This window comes from Bubalus kerabau, chromosome 22 (genome assembly GCF_029407905.1).
Source record: "Bubalus kerabau isolate K-KA32 ecotype Philippines breed swamp buffalo chromosome 22, PCC_UOA_SB_1v2, whole genome shotgun sequence".
Lineage (NCBI taxonomy): Eukaryota > Metazoa > Chordata > Mammalia > Artiodactyla > Bovidae > Bubalus > Bubalus kerabau.
This window is the reverse complement of record NC_073645.1, coordinates 24,983,859-25,002,604: the sequence shown is the minus strand read 5'-3', so window position 1 is coordinate 25,002,604 and position 18,746 is coordinate 24,983,859. Positions and strand designations below refer to the sequence as shown.

At 48.0% G+C, this 18,746-nt stretch overlaps 1 protein-coding gene across 7 annotated transcripts in view; it reads left to right on the top strand.

The window, feature by feature from the left end:
* The window catches only part of FBXW4 (F-box and WD repeat domain containing 4), an 83,272-nt gene that overhangs the window by 30,410 nt on the left and 34,116 nt on the right, over positions 1 to 18,746 (top strand). For 4 of the 7 annotated variants that reach the window (XM_055560936.1, XM_055560933.1, XM_055560938.1 and 1 more), the window contains exon 6: positions 15,025 to 15,090. The exons of 2 other annotated variants lie outside the window; for them this stretch is intronic. In XM_055560936.1, the coding sequence (XP_055416911.1) occupies positions 15,025 to 15,090 (66 nt within the window). Of the gene's footprint in view, positions 1 to 3,065; positions 4,526 to 15,024; positions 15,091 to 18,746 lie in introns of those variants that run through there. One more of the 7 variants, XM_055560937.1, reaches the window with a different exon arrangement.

Here is an 18,746-nt window from a genome sequence, read left to right as displayed (position 1 = left end):
AACTGCGATGGTCGCTTGACAATACTAAGTGCCTGAAACTAGTGTGTCTTGGTTGAGGAAGAGAGAGGGGCATCCCCTTCCTGGCAGATGGAGAAATTGAGGCTCAGGGAAGGGTGCGTGTGGGATAGGGCTGAAGAGGCTCAGGTCTCCAGCCTATTGCCACATGCTGTAGTGCTCAGGGAGGGCCATGAGGCAGGCCCCTGGGTCACTGCAGGGCCTTCACCCACCAGAATCTTGCACAGTAGCTGTGGCCCTTGAAAAGCTCAGTGGGGACCTGGGAACATTCCATTTCTGGAGGCTAGAGTTGCGATAGAGAGGGGAAGGGGAGGAAGACGATATGCAATCAAGGCTAAGCTCACTCACGTAGTTGTGAATGCTCACCGCATCCCAGGAGTGCCAGTGCACGTAGATCTTCAGTGCGCAGGGCCCTTGCAAGCTGGCTGGGAGGGGCCTGGTGGTGAAATGAGTCTAGAGCCCTATCGCCCTGTTTGCCTAGGAGGGGAAGAGACAGACTCCTCCTTCCTCTGCAGACACCATATTTGTTATTGCCCTCCAAGAAAACGGAGATGCTCAGCAGAATCCTTTCCTCATCTCCGAACAACTCTTGCTATCATGTGAGTGAGTGTGGTCAGGAAGGCTTCCCAGGACACTTGGGTTTTAATCCCTTCTCTCTTGTTTCTGTCATTAGGGAAACATATGAGTGGTATAGGCGTAGAAACTTGACATAGCTGTGTTATTAAATATACAATATAATTTTGTGTAACTTTGCTCGCTGTGGTGGCCTGTTTGTTTTTGGGGGGATTAGTCCAAGTCTGCATGAAATGTACCGATTCAAATTTGTAAAGTGAGTTGTGGCCTCTGGGGGCTTTTGATGGAGGAGCTGCCCCTTCTTGCTTCATTTCTCCCAGAGGTGAGGGAGAGTCTGGAAGGAAAGCCATCACTGTGTACTGTTCAGCAACGGGGTGGATTTCTGTGGAGAGTGGGTGTTTGTTCTCAGTGGCTACAGGGTTTACTGTGTGTTGTGTGTGTGGCAGACACATTCACCAGCCTGTTGAAATACGCCCTTCTTTAGTGAAAGGTAATTGCATCTGGAGTTTCTCTGACAGAGAGGTTTGAAAGATTGGGAAAAAAAGGCAGCCAACTTTCAGTTTAGATTCTTTTGGTTCCCAGTGGTTCAACAATCTGTTGGCCCTAGGCTTCCTAACTCACTCAGTGATTTTAGGGGAAGACAAATCAAAAGTAAATGTTGTGTCCCTGAGTTTTGCTTTTGCTAGTTGGTGATAAAGAGCTGGTCCCGAAGGGGATCCCTAACCTTGATAACCTGAAGAAAGACTGATGGATGACTTTGTTGTGTTTTACACTGTAGCTGATCATCCTGATGGTTTGGCCCACAGCTTTCAAGATCTGTCTCTTCCCCCTTCCCAGGGTCAGGGGCTTGCTCAGGAAAGGGCACCTTCTGTCAGCAAGGAGGAGCTCATTGTCCCCCTTTGCCAGGCTGAAGAGCATACTAGAGGGAGTCTCCTACAAGTGTGCCTTGGATGAGAATGTCAGGGACACAAAGACAGTGTGGACAGGCCAGAGCCTGGCATGGCTGCAAGGGGTAGCAGGGTGTCTGGAGAAAGATGGGAACTCTCTGATGCTTGGTGGGCCCACTGGTCCAGCCTAAGATGACCTAATATTGGAAAGAGATCGGCATAGGGAAACAACTGAATTGAAGTCTCGTCCTGCTGAATCTCAGGGCACTGCCCGCTACCCTAGAGTTCATTGCCTGTGCTAAGCCAAGCCTCTCCGACAGACATATCCATCAGTAGCATGGATGAAATGCCACAGGGGTGGGTTTCACTTCCTCATGACCCTGGATTTCTGCCACTACCCAGGGCATATTGGGCACAGAGAGACTCATGTGCTGAGCTGCTGGCCTGAGAGCAGCAACCCAACCAGCCCTGGCTGGCCCAGACCCCATTTGTGGGAGCTACTCCTTCCCTGGCCAGGAAGGTTGGCTCAGTTGTGAAGAACTGAAATGAAACACTGCAACTAGAAGCAGAGGCTGCTGCAGAAAGTGGGGTGCTTTGGGTACCAAGCCGGGGCATTGAGACCCTGCCCCTGCTACAGATACATTAACATCCCTCAGTCTCAGTGTTGCCATTCTTTCTTTCTCTGCTCTGTCTCCGTTGCTGTCTCTCTCCTGTCCTGATCTCTCTTTCTCTCCAGATACTTCTTAAGCATTATAGCATGCTAGACCCTGGGGAAACAACAGTGAACTAGACAGCGTGGTCTGATGGAGAGACAGACCAGTTAAACTTAGCAAAGACGGTGTGCCAAGGTCTAAGATGGGGAGCACAACACGTGGGAGGGATCAGAGTCTTCCTCTACTGCTATTGCCTGCACCTCCCCGCTCCAGCCCCTACCTGTACCGCTATTGCTCCTACCCTTCCTGCATCAGGGAGAAAGATGGCAATTTTCCTTCCTTAGCTGCGGCTGACTTTTCTGGGTTATGTATGCAATGTGCCTCTGTTTTTCCACCTTTGATCAGTGTTCTGCCAACAGATAATTTAGCAATCACATCCCAAGGTGGAAGCATGGAGTTAATGTTAAAATTAGTTGGGTTTTTTTTTTTTTTTTTTTTTTTACTCTTTAAACTTCAGTGGGTGATGAGGCAGAGAGGGAGGCAGGAGGGGGAAGGGGAGCCATAAATCCTGGGGCTGGTGTTGCTGTTCTCTGAGCAGCCGGGAACCCTCTGATGTCCCCACAGCACTTTCATTAACATTTAAATTAAGGGTTTGTTTTCCAGTCTGTTTTACAGGCAGGGACCTTTCATGGCCCGTCAAATGCAGAGTTCTCCCCCACCCCCACCCTCACCCCCGTGCAAGCAAGTTGTAATTGTAGCCACTGCTCTATCCTAACTCTGGGTTGCAGCCGGGAGTTCAAAGGGAATTCCTGGAGATGGAGCTCTGGAGGTACAAGGTGTAACAGTCAGGATGTGGGTGTTTCTCTTCAAATGAAGGCGCTGTGTAGGAGCTCTTTCTCCTCTTATCTGACCTGTGCTTTTTCTCTGCTCTTTTAAGGGATACACACTTCAATCTGACTTGGACCTCTCCCACCCTTCCTTCCATGGGGCATGCTGCTGCTAAGTCGCTTCAGTCGTGTCCAACTCTGTGTGACCCCATAGACGGCAGCCCACCAGGCTTCCTGTCCCTGGGATTCTCCAGGCAAGAATACTGGAGTGGGTTGCCATTTCCTTCTCCAATGCATGAAAGTGAAAAGTGAAAGTGAAGTCGCTCAGTCGTGTCCGACTCTAGCGACCCCATGGACTGCAGCCTACCAGGCTCCTCCATCCATGGGATTTTCCAGGCAAAAGTACTGGAGTGGGGTGCCATTGCCTTCTCCCCCTGGGGCATGAGGCAGGTGAAAAAGGGTGCATCCATCCAAGTGGCCTCTCCTTATATCACAAGTTGGGGCCTGGGACAGATCGTTCTAAGATAACAGATCTTTGGGCTTCTCTTCCTCCTTTTGATTTTCTTTCTTTCTTTCTTTCTTTTTTTTTTTTTGAGTCTCAAGAATACTTTCTCCTACCCCAGTAGACTTAAGAAGCAGCAATATAAAGCAAATTGCCTTCTGAGGAGAATATGTAATATGGTCCATTGGTCCTGAAAAGTATGCTCTAGCATGAACAGACATGTGTACACACATCACACTTAGTCACTAGCTGTATGTGAACATGTGTTTGAAATAGTGTCCTGATTTAGATCATTTAAGGAAACTGTTCTGTGAGGTCTTGGCATTCAGAGGAAACTTTCCTGCACCCTCACAGGGTGAATTTATTTATGTCTAAGCTTCCTTCACATGGGCATATTGGTAGCATTTGTGGGTGTTTTGAAAAGAAATCCCTGTTCTGTTCTCCCTCCCTCCTGTTGGTCTATAAATGATGAGAATGTGCCCCAAACATGAAGCATCTCATTAGTTCATAACCTCTGAGGGCTTAGTTCGCTCACCACTGGTCTCAAGCTAAATATTCTCCCTAGATAGTGGTAAGAGGGGCATTGAAGTCTTTCTCTTCAGAGGCTGAGAATTTTCTTTCTCTTGGAGCCGTGACTTCACTCCTTGAGTCTCTGCATCTCTCTTCCTTCTTGCGCTAACTTGAACGGCCTGTGACTTACTTGTGGGGTTGAAGATGGTTAAGTGTCTGGCCTGCCTGTTCCAGGTGGTGTAGTCAGCAGGTGGATACCTTCACGCCCTGGAGTCTTGCCTGAGGGGATGAGGGAGGTGCCAGGGTGACCCCTGTGCAGGTGCTGCTGGGCTCAGATTGCAGCCTAGTGTCCAGGCCCCTCCTGGTGGTGATTAATCTGGGACACGGGCCGGCAGAGGCCCAGCCAGGGCAGCTTTGGTCCCTCACTGTGAAGACCTTTGGCTCGGAGACTGAACTGATCTCTGTAACCTGCTTCGGCTTGAGTTTGATCTGTCAAGGCTAAAGAGGAACCTGATGGTAGGGCGGAAACTTCTAGCCCTTGTCTGACTTATAGCAGTGATCCGTTCCAGTGGTCTCGTCATGATAACACTCGTATATTTAAGATTTCCCCACCTGTTAGCTGCAACACTCAGGTCAGTCAAAAGAGGGATCTTCATGAAATATCTGTGCTTTTAGTTTTTTGAGCCGATGGAGCTCACTCTTGTAAGTAGACTAGGGGGTGGAGTGGGCTTTGCACTGGGTCTGAGTGAAAAAGGCAATGATGGGAGTGTGGCTGGATTAGTAATGTGTTTTTGTATATTGGGGGGTCATGTCAGAAGTGGAAGGATTACCCCATCCTCCTGTAATTATTCATAGGTGGCTCTCAGGCCATTTGGGGCAGATTTCAGTACATAAATTCGGAGTCAAGACTTAAGTTCTTTGTTTTCCTTTTCATTTTTAAAGCAAATTTTTTGAAAAGATATCTTCTCCCCATCACTTTTCCATCCACCAGAGTCCCGGTCCCTGGGACTTCCAGGTGGCAGTCCACATAGTCGGTTGTGTTTCTTTCCCTCTCTGAGTTCAGGACAGTCCCATGTGACTCTCCTTGGTCATGGGCTTAAGACCCAAGAACAGGCATTCTGCTGTCCATGACAGTTGCCAGCATCCGTGAGTCTCTTGAGTTTCATTATCAGAATGAACTTCATTATTAGAGCCCTCTTTGGGGGGTTAGGAGCCTGGAACTTAAGAACTGGAATATTTTCCTCACACCATCAAGGAAGAGAATAGACATCCCTGTGTACCACTAGCAGTGAGATATGTTGACAGTATTGATGTGGAAAACTGCTTATAAATATTCTATGATTCATGGAGTTCCCTGGTGGTGCAGTGGTTAGGGCTCCCCTCCTTCCACTGCAGGGAGTGGGGGTTCAATCCCTGGTTGGGAAACTGAGATCTCACTTGACACGCAGTGAGGCCAAAGAGGTTAAAAAAAAAAAAAAAAAGATGCTATGATTCAAAAAGATCTGTGCTGCTTCTGAATTTTGCTCGGCTGAATTTCTACATAGGATAACAATGAAGGATGCACTTATACCTCAGCAAGCCAACAAATATTTTTGCTCTTCCTTCACACTGATACTAAAAGATCTTAGTTGTGTGGAATGGATATCTGCTAATCCCTGTGCCTCTAGTAGTTTCTTAAGCAGGACTTTTTCAAAGTTTCAGATTGTTAACTTTTGGGAGCAGGGTCTTTATTTCCTGTTTGATATAAGTTATGAGCCTTGTACTACAGAGGACACTCCTGTGCTTCTGGGGTGTTCTGTTAAGCTGACTACCCAAGATCCTTGCCCCCTTTCCCAGCTGGTTCTTGCTTCTCTCTCTGGCCAGGGCATTTTCATAGAGGGTAGCTTGTAGCACTGTCTGTGGTGCTGGTCGGATAGGCTTGGCTCAGGCAGAAGGTGCTGGCAAGGGAGGGGCGAGGGCGAGGAGGGCGTGGGCTGGTGGGAGGAAGGAGGGGAGCACGCACATGCAGGAGCCCTGGTAATTGCAAAGGGAATATCAGTCCAAGAGCTGCTGGCCCAGGAAATTGCTTTCTGCAGAAGCTTTCCTTTTTCATAGTTTGCAATGCAAATTTAAAACATGAATGGGGCACAAAAAAGCATAGGAGGGGCAGGTGGGGTGCCAGTTGGGATGTGATAACATCCAGAATCTTCAGCAGGGCCTTAATTTGCAAAAGAGAATTTCAATATTGAGAGAGAAGCTTTTAGGAGATTAAAATAACTATAAATCATATTTTGTTGTGATTTCCCTCCCCCCGCCACACCTTTTCCATGTTATTGGATTCAGACTTGTCTCTAGCCCTGCTCAGCTGCGCTGCTGTCTCCTCCTCTGCACCGTCCGACAGCAAAATCATAGTCCAGCTTTTCGAACAATGGTCATAGTGGTCACGGTGGAGTATTAATATTTTGATTTTCACAGGATACTGGAAGCAGCAGCCCTATCTAAAGTTGGTGCACTTTAGGCAGTGTGCACACCAGTCATGGAGCACAAAAAAGCACCTACTGAAGGCAGGAGCTGGCCTGCTCTGAGGCGGCGTGAAAGCCAAGGCCCTGATCCTCTTAATACCAGGGGTAAGCTTGGTAAAGCAGAACGTGGGGTCCCCAGGCCTTGTTCTTTTCTTGATTTTCCATGCTTAATCTGTCCCATCTAGAGAGGTGTGACTTTTGGCTTCAGGATGGAGATATTTATGTCTGTGTTGCTTCTTGATGCTTCAGTGGTGCTAGAGGTGGGGATAGGCAGGTCATTATGCTAGCAAAGTGTGACGCTTCATACTGGCTTCTTTCTAGGAGCTGAGCTAGACAGGAAGACACAAAGAGAGGCTGGAAGGCAGTGTGGAGGATAAGCTTTCCACGTATAAATATTTCCACAGGAGGCCACTGTGCACCTGTGGGAGTTGCTTCTCTTCCTTTGTGTGTGGCTTGTTGCACATGTGACGTGTGTTGGTTGAACAGAGCGAGAAGGAAAAGCTGAGACCTGCAAGGTAAAGTGAAATGGACCCCTTTCTGCTTGAGGCCACCAGAAGTGGCCATCTCTTCTTTCTGTGTTGATTGGGGTACTTTGATAGAGATTATCTTGAGTCTGACCCTGGATGAGTCCTGTAGTGCCTGATCAAAACTCTGTGGAGTCTCAGAAGCACTGTTTGCATATGGGACGCTGTCCAGGTTTACTCAGTCATCGCTTAGCACTTGCTCCTCACCCTGAACTCACTGCTCTGTGGCCTGCTGGGGCTGTAGAGGGGCCTAGCTCAGAGCATATGACCCACTGTCTCCGTTTCTCCTGGGGGCTCTACTCCTGCAGAATGCTTCTCCTGTTATTTTTTGCTTTGTTGCAGTGATAGCATTAGTTTTCCTGGCCAAACCTGGGCCCCTTTCCTCTTGGTCCTGAATGAGAGAAGACCAGGTGAGGGACTGGAGTTGGGGTACTATGGTAAATGACCCAAGAGAAGAGAAGGGTCAGCTGGGCATGAAGGTGAGATTTGTAACATTTGCTGAGAAAGAGGGACACATGGGTTAAAGTGTTTGAAGCACTCTACTTTTCCTGGCCAGTTCGAGTCTCCGTACTATCCAGGGCAAGCTGTAGTTGAGAATAAAAACAAACAATTAGCACAAAAATAAAGATTATTGAAAGGATTCTTCACTTATTAGAGATTTGTGGCCAAGAAAACCCTTCTTTGCCAGCTGGTAATGCCAGGTCTAGGGCTAAGGAGAGGAAAAGTTAGTTTTAAAATTGCATTAGTTTGGGGACTTCCTTAGCAGTCCAGTAGTTAATACTCTGTACTTCCAATGCCGGGGGCGTGGGTTCGATTGCTGGTCGGGGAACTATGGTCCCACGTGCCACGTGATGTGGCCAAAAAAAAGAAAAAAAAATACATTGGTTTGGCAGTATCAAAATAAAAATGTGGATACTTTTACATAAATTCCACTTCTTGAAATTTATCCTAAGGCAATAATCAAACAAGTATGTAAGATGTATTCAAAAAGATTTATATTAAGAACACATAAATATCTATTAATAAATGTGAGGTTGAATATTTTATGGGACCTTAACCCAATAATACTATATAGCCATTAAAAGGATGGTATAGATGAATATATTTCTTGACTCCCAAAGATGTCATAGTGTTGAATGAAAAAAGGTCACAAAGTAGTATGATAATTATTTGACTATCTTTTCAGTTATTTCTTATGTGGTAGATTTCTGCTAACATTTACTTTATTTTTATTCTTCTGCATTTAAGTTTTTTTTGTTGTTGTTATATTGAGCCTAATAGAAAAAAACAAGTGGATTCTTTACCGTCTTAGTCACCAGAGAAGCCCAGAAAAAACATAAATTGCATTTAAATGTCTGTTTCAGTATCAGGTAACAGTAGAGAGAATCCTTCCTTTCCCCCTTACACAGTTACTTAAATTAAGGATGTATGGATCTGTATTTATTTATTATTTTAAACAGTTTAATGAAGTATAATTTACATACCATAAAGTTCACCCATTTTAAGTGTACAGTTCCATGAGTTTTAGCAAATTTATAGAGTTGTGCAACCACAGTCATTTTAGAATATTTCCATCTCCCTGGAAATGTCCTTCCTTGCATTTACTTTTGCAGCATTAAACATGGTTTCATACCTGGGACCTTTTGTGGGAAAAGAAATGTTAAGATACTGAATATTTAAAAAAAAAACAAAAAAACAGTGTAATATATATGGGGCTTCCCTGGTGGCCCAGCTGGTAAAGAATCTACCTGCAATGCGGGAGACCTGGCCCAGTATTCCATGGACTGTATAGTCAGTCCATGGGGTCCCAAAGAGTTGGACACAAATGAGTGACTTCCACTTTCACTTTCAGTATATGTATGGAATTTAAAAAGATGGTAATGATGACCCTATATGCAAGACATCAAGAGAGACATAAATGTAAAGAACAGACTTTTGGATATGAGAGAATAGCATTGAAACATGTATATTACCATATGTAAAACAGATGACCAGTGCAAATTCGATGCATGCTTTGGGACAACCCAGAGGGATGGGGTGGGGAGGGCAGTGGGAGCGGGGTTCAGGATGGTGGGATACATGTACACCCATGGCTGATTCATGTTGATGTATGGCAAAAACCACCACAATATTGTAAAGTAATTAGCCTTCATTTAAAATAAATTAATTTTTTAAAAAGTGTAAACTTGGAACTGTTTCCCTATGTAATGCATATCACTGAGTGTCCACCTTGTAGATGTATCAAGAATACTGCCATGTGCAAGGATACATGGGGAACATGAAGCACAAGAAACAGTTTTTACTATTCAGGGACTTATATTCCAGTTGGGAAAACAATGCATGTACTCAGCAGCTTATTCCAGTATATATGCAGTGTGAGTGCCGTCAGAGAAAAGCAGGAGCTTTTTTGTTAAGTCAGGAGAACTTCCTGGATGACATGGAGTTTGAAGTGGGATTTAACCAATGGCTCTATTAAGTGGCAGAAGGGAACTTTAGGCAAGGGGAGTGATATGAGCAAAGACATACTCAGGGATGGGGAATGTTGTTCAGAGCAGACAAGTTTGGCTGGCTAGGGTGCAGGATTTGTGTAAAGGAGTAGTGGGTAGTATGGCTGGAGGGGAGCTTTGGGGCCTGGTTTTGGAGGCTTTGAAGAGCAGGGTTTAACTTTAACCTGAGGATAATAGGGAGCCATGAAAGATTTTTGGCCAGATTGAAGCAGTTAAATCATTAATGTGGTGGTACAGTGTATATAGGATGGGGCTTCCCAGCTGGCTCAGTGGTAATGAATCCACCTGCTAGGGCAAGAGACATGGGTTCGATCCCTAGGTCGGGAAGATCTCCTGGAAGAGGAAATGGCAACCCACTCCAGTATTCTTGCCTGGGAAATCCTATGGACAGAGGAGCCTGGTGGACTATACAGTCCATGGGGTTGCAAAGAGTCAGTCGGGACTTAGTGACTAAACAACAACAGTGTATAGGATACTCTGGAGTGGGGGAGACTGAGGCTGTTTGAGTACTTTCTGGGAGTGCACTTTGTGAGCAGTGAGGGGCTGGTTTCCTGAGGACACTGGGAAGACACCCTTGAATTCAAGAGAAACAGGAAAAACTCTGTAGGTGGTCGTGACTGCTTGTGGGAGAAAGACCTGCAGGAGGACCTGATGGCAGGAAGGGGCCAGGGCTTTGAGAAGATGGAGTTCCATTTGAGGCAGGGAAGGGACAGTCAGTAGCCTTGGCCAGAGACAGCCAGGAGTGGTGGCCTGGAGCTCAGACACAGGGTTAAGATGTGGGAGGCTTCAGCATGGAGACAGCAGTTGAAATAACAGGAGGGATTAGCACCAAAAGGGGAGCTCAGAGAGAATTAAAGACAGCTGGGCAGGAGGAAACGAAGAAGCAAAAGGTCTGCTCACAGAGGCAGGTGGAAAAGTAGGAGCAGAGGGAGAAGGAGCGGGACAAAGCATCCCCAAGAGTAGATGGTAGGCACCGGAAGGTTTGGGGGCAACTTCCGTAAATGCTCCATATCTCGCCTGTGATGCCGCCTCCCTGTTCTAAGTGACAGAGAAGAGAGAGAAGAGGAAAAGGCATACCTTGATATTGATTGATGGAGATGTGCAAGCAGTTTATTCTCCTTGCTTGATTTAAGCCTTTTGTAGTTTTCATCCCACAAAAAGTCCTAAGTTTTGCTTTCTCTCAAGTTCTTTCCTCCGGTTCCTGTTCTCTTCTCTATTGTTCTACCCTGTGGTTATGTTTTTTCCTTAAGGGTTGTCTACTTTGGGCATGGTAATATTTTTTATCTCATTTCACAAAACAGCTCAGTGTAAGCTGAGTTTTGGGAGGGTCAGCAACTGAGCTGGTGATGCTGAGTGACACTGTGAGAGTATCCTTCATCCCAGTGTTTTTCTCCATGTGTAGTAGTATTCTGGGCAAAGCAAGACAGGCTGATTTGGAGAAAGAAGAAAGCCATTCGACCACTAGGCCATTTGGAGAGATTTGGCATTAGAGCTATGGGGACTGCCCAGGCTCTGGTCTTGCTTGGGCAGCTACGCCTGTCCAAAAACTTTTTTCTTTAAAGAGAATTAAATAGAAACTTTCAAATCCTCCTTGGGTTTTTGAGGGTAGTAATTCCAGGGGCTTGTCAGTTGTGTTTGAAGCTAGTGGTGAAGAGGGCGGAGTGAGGAGAAGCGAGGGGGTGGAGATGGGAAGCAGAGTAGGAATCAGAGAGAGAAATTTTATTGAGGGAGAGTTTGCTGGGTTTATGGGAGGGAATCTCTCCCCTCCTCCCCAGTCGGGTTTGAAAGGGCCGGTGAATCTTTGATTAGGTGCAGGTCAAAAGAATTTACACATTGTGACCTTAATAACTAGAGGTGATTGGCAGGCGGGCTGTGGGGAGGGGGTTGCGGGCCCCTTTCATCTCACTTAGCACAGAGGAGAAACAATGGGCCAGCCGATTTTCCTTGTTGTCCCTTGTTTGAAAAGGTCTGGTGTCTCTACTAGGTACCTGTGACATGGGGGTCTTGATTGGGGTCTCATAAAGGCCCCTGTCAGTGTGTCCAAAGGCCAAGAATACAAAAGCAAGCAGTGGGTGGGGGTCTCAGCTGACCACTGAAGAAGGGAGGGGAGGGCCCGGGAGTCAGTGGAGGGAGAAGCAACCCCCGAGGGGAGCCCTTATAGAAGGAGGAGAGGAGGGGGGTAGAGAAGGGCCATTTTTGTCCCTAACTCATCAAGCACATCTGCAGAATTGTCCAAGCTGCTGCCTCCCAGTTTCAAAAGAAAAAAATGATCGTTTGATAAACCGTCTCCGATTCACCACTTTCTCACAAGGGTGGGAGACCCAGCCCTGACCTTTGTATGATTTCACATCAGGACCAGGCTTTCTTTCCCCCACCCCCAAATTGCTAGAGAAACTTTGAAATGTATCCTGTGGCTTTCTCTCTCCCTTCTTCAAGCGCCCCCCCACCCCCATTTCCCACCGTCTCCACCCCACTGGCCTCTGTTTTCTCCCTGGGTGCTCCGGAGTGTAGGCGAGTAATTAGTCCCCTCTTTCTGGGGCACAATGAAGCCAGGGTGTTTGGTGGGCCCCTTCCCACCGCTCGCAGGGCCGGGGGCCTAGGGGGAAGAACCAGGTGGCATGTGCAGTGTATTCCAAGCCTGTACAATCGCGGGGGCACAGGGCTGGGGACTAGTGTGCGCCTGCTTCTCGAAGGAATGTGCAGAGGCGCATGCATTAATGGTCCCCACACAATGCTTGGATTTTTTTTTCCAGGCAGAGGCATCTTCCCTGTGAAAAGGCCACCGAACCTGGAGCCCAGGCGGGCGTTCAGGCTGCGGCAATTGCGTTCTTTCCCACCCTGCGCTTAGTCACTTGGAGCTAACATGGGAGACCAACAGGCCGCGTCTCCCGAGAGCCTGATCTTTGTATCCGATGTGTGCTCCCCCTCTGCCCTGTCAGTTTTGTGTGTTCACGGAGTGTTGATTTTAATGCGGGCCTGTGTTGGGCTGGGAGGCCAGGCTGGGGGGGCTCAGGTCTTTGTCTTGCAAGGCCTCCTCTTCTTGGAGGGTCTTGGGCCCTGGAGGCTAGTGGCAGATTTGGGAGGTAGGGTGAGATGCCAGTTCTGGCTGGCAGAGGATTCCCCCGTCCATGTGTCTGTCACAGACCACCGTGGGGTGCCTGGAAAACAAGAGTACCACGGGATGCTCAGGCACACGCTTGCTTGCCCTCCCCCCCACCCCCGAGGGGGGTGGTTAGTTCTACCCCGTAAGGCTGCCAGTTTGAAGTGAGTTATACCCGCCTTGTGACAGCCTGGCAGAAGCACAGATTGTGAGTCTCAGGGAGCCAGGGCAGGGCCATGTCTTCAGGGGTCAGAGGAGGTGGAGGCAAGCACAGGGGTGCTCAGAGAGCACCAGGCTGCTGCAGATGATGACCCAGCAATTGGGAAGGGTCAGGGGCGAAGAGGACTGGGCAGAAAAGAGGCAAAGTGTCTGGGGGAGCATCGACAGATCTCAAATGCTCATCTTCAGCAGTTAAGGGGAGAATCCCTAGAAACCAAGGACAGAATGGAGGCATTTTCTCCAGTGAGAGGGCCTGGGCCCTCATCACAGGTAGACGCCCTAGGGATGGTCCACCAGGATGTCTTTGGTCTTTACCATTTGCCTCGCTGAGTATAGCCAAGTGCTGGGAGCTGGGAGAGAAGGCCTTTACCCATTCTGGGCTCCTCACTTGGCTGGATGCCTATGCATAATTTGAAGAGAGGAGACTCTGGGAGCTCAGCCTCGTTGTGGCGTGCTGTACTTCTGGGGAGAGGGAAACTTTGGGGTACCTTTGAGTCAGGGAGCTGGTGGGGGAGGACCTGTCCACCCCACACCCATGGCCAGGCTGTGGTCCTGGCATCTGGTATGGCCCTGAGGGTGTGGCCTTCATTTTAGGAATCAAGTTTTTAGAAAGGGACAGTGTCCTCACTTTCCATATGATCAGAAGGCAGAGATGTGGTCTGGCCACTGAGATGAGGTGGCCCTGGAGAGGCATCCTGCCAAGGTTCCCAAGCACAGGGACTCCTCTGTGCTACTGTTGGCAACCCATCGAACTGTCTCGGGGATTGGTGCCAGTCACACGCCAGGCCTGATGAGGGGAAAGAAGCTGGAGCTCCAAGGCCTTTGAGGGGCCTGAGTCCCAACGGGGCCCATCACTAAGGAGCTTTGGGTTACTCTGTGGCAAAACATTTATTTCATTGAGAAACAGACACTCACAGCAATACCTACCCCCTCTCTTTTCCTTTAACTCTTCTTTTCTCTTACCCAAATGCTGTTCTTCCCTTCCCTTCTCTTCTACTTTGAGGACAGCTCATAAAGAGCCTGAAGGAGACAGATTGTGTGTATAGATGTGATGATGAAGGGAAGGGGTGTTAGGGATGGTCAGACTGGGGCTCCACGGTTACAAAAAACACAGTCACTTCTCCCAGGTTGTCCTGCCAGGGCCTGGCTGGGAGGCACCAACAGATTATAACCTTTAAATGCAAACTCGATGGAGGAGAGAGATGGAAGCATGGAAACAAATTAGATATATCTATAGGGGGTGTTCAGTTGGAGAAAACGAGCATTTCTTACTAATTGGAGCACAGGGCATTTCATTATTAAGTTTCATTATAAAGGGAAGAGTTGCAGCAGGCCTCTTCGGGGATTCCCTGGGCTGTTTTTTCCCCTTTAAAAAGTATAATTGTATTTAGGTTGGAGGCAGAGGCAAGAATTGCTCTTAATAACTTTATAGAGTGCCTGGAATTTCAAGCAGTGTTTGGAGCAAGGTGGAGGGAGAGACGGACCAGTGGAGGTTGCTCAGAGTCTTCCCTCATTCCTTGACAATATAAGGTGAAAAAGCCCTGGTCGGGGTGGGGCCTCAGTTCTGGAACTAAGACTGAAGAATTTGGAATGACAAGAAAAATGTTGATAAGAAACCCTGCTGTCCTGGGAGACCTGATATTTGATCATCTTAACTTTTGTACTGAAATTACAAAATGGCCAAATGCAGATGCAGTGCAATGGTTTAACATAACTGTTGTTCCTAGAAAGCATAGACCCTTCCCCTCTGGGGCCAGGGAAGGAGTGGGTTGGGCTACGCTGGCCTTTAACTGGGCCTGGTTCGATGCACAGTAACTTCTGTCTAGGCAGGTCCTCCCTGGTCCATAGAGGATTACCTAAATCAGTCAGCTTGGCCTTAAAGTTCCAACTCCTTTTCCTACTGCTGCTTCCCCAGGGCTCATGTCCAAATTACGATCAGTCCCCAAGAAAACTCTGGTCTAGGGTGCTTATTAAAGACACAGCTTGTCTAGGTTCTGGGTAGGCAATCAGATTATCTGGTGTTCAGTGTTCTTAGGGAAGCTGAGAAAAGGTATTGTTGGTCATGGGAGACTTTTTCGCAATGGCTGGGGTCCTAAGAGCAGGAGTACAAAAATCTCATTTAGAATCAATGCTGCTTGTGACCTCATCAAAGGACTAGAGTTTTTGCTTTTTTCCACTCAAACCATCTTTTGCTTTTAATCCACAGGTTTCTGCCTAAGCTCAACCTCCCTGAGGTTCCTGGGACTTTAAATACACAGGATGCCTTCCTGTGGTGGGTAGACCTGATCCCTTTCTCCAGGTGACTGGATAATTTATGAGCTCGTTGAGCACCTGTAGGAGGCAGCTTATTTCTATCTTCTCTCCCCTCCCTTTTTCCCCATTCTCCCCACGAAAAGAAAAAAGTTTCCCTCTGTGTACTTTCCGCTTTTCCAAAGAAAAGGAGAGGAGATGATCAGAGAAATCAATTAGCCCTTAATGAAAATGAACTGAATAGTAGATAGCCGGTGCTAGGTTTTTAATTTGGGGGCACAGGTCCAGTGCCCTTCTCTCTGTGGTGCTGTGTGTATACCTCTGCCAGCTGTCTCTGAGCCTGTGCATCTGTAAAGTGTGTGTCAGGGTGTCAGGCAGGTTCCCTGGTCTCTGGGAGCCCCCACCCGCAAGCACAGACCACCTGAGATGATCCACGGGGAACCGTCTGCCTTAACCTTCATTACTTTGTGTTGATGTCACGGCTTCTCCTGGGCCAGAGTCACCTCAAGAAGACAGCTCAACAGAAGCAAGTGTATGTTTATGTGGATTCTGGTTTTAAAACTTTATTTTTGTCTGCCCTGGGTCTTCATTGCTACTCATAGGCTTCCTCTAGTTGCAGTGAGTGTGCGCTACTCTCCAGTTGCGGTGTGGTGGCTTCTCTTGTTGCAGAGCGTGCACTCAGTAGTTAGAGGCACGTGGGCTTAGTCACTACACGGCATGTGGGATCTTCTCGGACCAGGGATCGAACCTGTGTCCCCTGCATTGGCAAGTGGATTCTTATCTGCTGTACCACCAGGGAAATCCTATGTGAATTCTTCAAGCCACTGGATTTCATCCTTTTCTCTTCCTTAGAGCATCGAGGAGAAGCTCTGGACCTAGTTATTGAGTTTCTGGCAATCACTGTGTTTCCTGAAGTTTTTATTTTTTTGTTCAGGTTATCTTTTGCCCAGTCTTTTTGTTGTGACTCTCCTTCTCTGTGAATTTTCCTTCTGTTGATGGTAGAGTGCAAGGAAATACTGTTTTCTGGAAGAAGATGTGTGCTTCTCAAGCAAGTCACAGTGGATGCTTGTGGTCGTGTGGGAGAACACGGCTTGAGCACAGAAGAGGCAGGAGCTGTTGAAGTAGCAGAGGCCCAGGACTGTACTGGTAGCAGCTGACCCGAGGGTTCCAAGCAGCCTCATCAAAAGGGTCTAGACTCCTTGGCTGTTCCACAGAAGGAGCAAGGAAGGGGAGGGGAAATGGATTCTCTCGAAACCTTTGACTTGAGAATACCTTAAGTCAGCCGCAGCCAATAGTACCCCATATGTGGCACAGGTTCCATGTAGCAATGAAAGTCTGAAGTGAGGTGGGTCAGCCAGCCAGTAAATCCGGAACCCATACCTCTGTCAAATGTGTTTGCAGATCTGTCTCTTGTCTTTGCATTCGTCTGAAAGGTTTTTGTCCCATCCCAAGTAGCCTAGTGGGAAAGAGGAAACTTCAAATCAAATGAGCTTTTTAGAATCCTAACTAATGTTTTTCCAAAGAGAAGAACCCATAGTTTTTATAGTTTGTGATTTCAAAAATGCATGAAAAAAACATGCCACCAGAAAGAAATCTGTTCCAAAGCAAGATTTGGGCATGTGGTATGAGTGGGTTGAGCTAAACTTCAGGAATCGGATGGGATAGCAGACAGAGGCTTGGGGAGGGGATTCCCAGGCCCAGTGTCTCCTCAAACTCCTGTGTGAAAAACTCTCCTTTGTCGAAGACCCAGTGAGAACAGTCCCTCCCTTCTAGGCTGTAGGACTAAGGAAGGCCTGGAGTCAGGGCTCTGGGGCCAGGTGGAAGGGAGCCAGCAGAGGCAGAATGATCTGTGAGTGAGGGCTCCTTTCTTGGAAATAATGAAGGAAGCAGATAAGTTCAGGTCCCCATTGGAATCTTGAAATCTCCTATGTCCATTGCCCAGGCGTGGGGCCAGGAGGACATCATTCTTAGGAATAAGTGGGCTCTGCAGTCGCTGGTGTCATACCTCCACCTGGAAAGCCACGTATACCCTTGATTAGGAGGACTGCATGGGTGTTTGTGGACCTGGGGAGCTGAAAGTCCCCGAGTTTTGTAGTGGGGTTGACTGTGCCCCAGCGCTAACTGTGCCCAACCAGGAGGTAGAAAACATCCCTCCTAGCCTCTTGGGACCACCTCTCACTCCACTGGGACTTCAAGTCTCAGAAGAGGGATAATATGAATTAGGTGCTGTGGGATCACTGTTGGCTATTCATGATCTGTATCCTGGGTTTGAAATTAATTGGATCGCAGAAAAAACTTCTATTATTTTTTAAAACCACATAAATACCCCCAAACCAAATTAACCCCCATACCTTTCATCCTTCTCCTTCTCCCTGTGTCTTTATTTGCTGGGTAGTGAAAAGTGCTTTCCCCAGCCTCCTTTGGGTTGCCATGCTGAACAAAGTGAGAAACCCAGGGAAGGAGGCAGCTGGTGCCAAAACGGCTGGCTGACCTCCTCCCCCCAACAACCACCGCCACACACACACCCTGCAGCCCTGAGTCCCCTGGCCTGCCCCGACCGCCTCACCGTCTGGGCTGCAGCCCAGACAAGCAAAGGCGCCTTGACCAACAACAAGCCCCAGCTTTGTTGGGCCTGTGGGGGAAATGCTTTCTGGAGCTCAGGGATCTCCTCTGAGAACCACCTGTGCCTCCCGGCCTCCTGCCTGGCCTGGGCCTTCTGGCACAGGGGCCCCTGCATTCCAGCCAGGAGGCTGGTGGTAGAAAGTGAGGGGGAGCGAGGGAGAGGCTAAGGGGGCTGTGGTCAGTTTGAGGGTGCACAAATTCCAATCCTTCCCTTTAAGGCCCCTGGTTGGATCAAGGTCTCCTGCTGCCCTGGCCAGGTTAAATTTTGTCCTGTCTGTCATCAGCCTTGACGGTAGCTTTCCGGGGTAGTCTGCAGGACAGGGACAGGGAACCGGAAGTCTCTCTTCTTACCCAGCCTCTGGTGCTTCTGGATGGAAACGATACAGATTCCTTTCATTAGGCCATTTCTGGACCAGGAGTCCCCAGTGCCTCTCTAATGCCTAGCTGATGACGGCGATAATGATGCAGACAAGGATGACTGACATGCTTGCCAGCTGAAATGCCAAGCACTATGCCAAACACTTTATATCTCGCTTAATCCTTCCAGATAGGTACTGTCACCATCATCAGGCAAGGAAACTGAGGCCTAAGAGAGGTTATTAACATGCTCAGAGTCACATCTGGTAATTAACTCAAACCTGGGTTTGAGTCCCAGCTTCTGACTCCGGAGCTCATGGCCTTTAACTACTCTGCCCACAAGGATCTTGCTCTCATTTGGGATTAGAATTTGTTGATTGTCTTGAATTGTTTCCAATTTAAATAAAAAAGCGAACTGAAGACTTAACTCTCTGACTGGACCTTAAGTTTTGGGTTTTTGGTTTTCTTGAACATCCTAATTCCTAGCACAGGGCTGGCTTGGATAGCCTTCAGGTAATTGTTGAAAGAATGAGGCCCCTATCTACTCCTGCCTCCAGCTTAGGAAGTGCCCATGCAAGGCCTTGTTGAATGAGAGTGCTGGTCAGTCTCAGGGCAGGAGCATCCATCCAGAGTGGGGTTGGTGGCTGTGCAGGTGGGACACCAGACTGATGCGGAGGAGAGGAAGATACGGAATCAAGG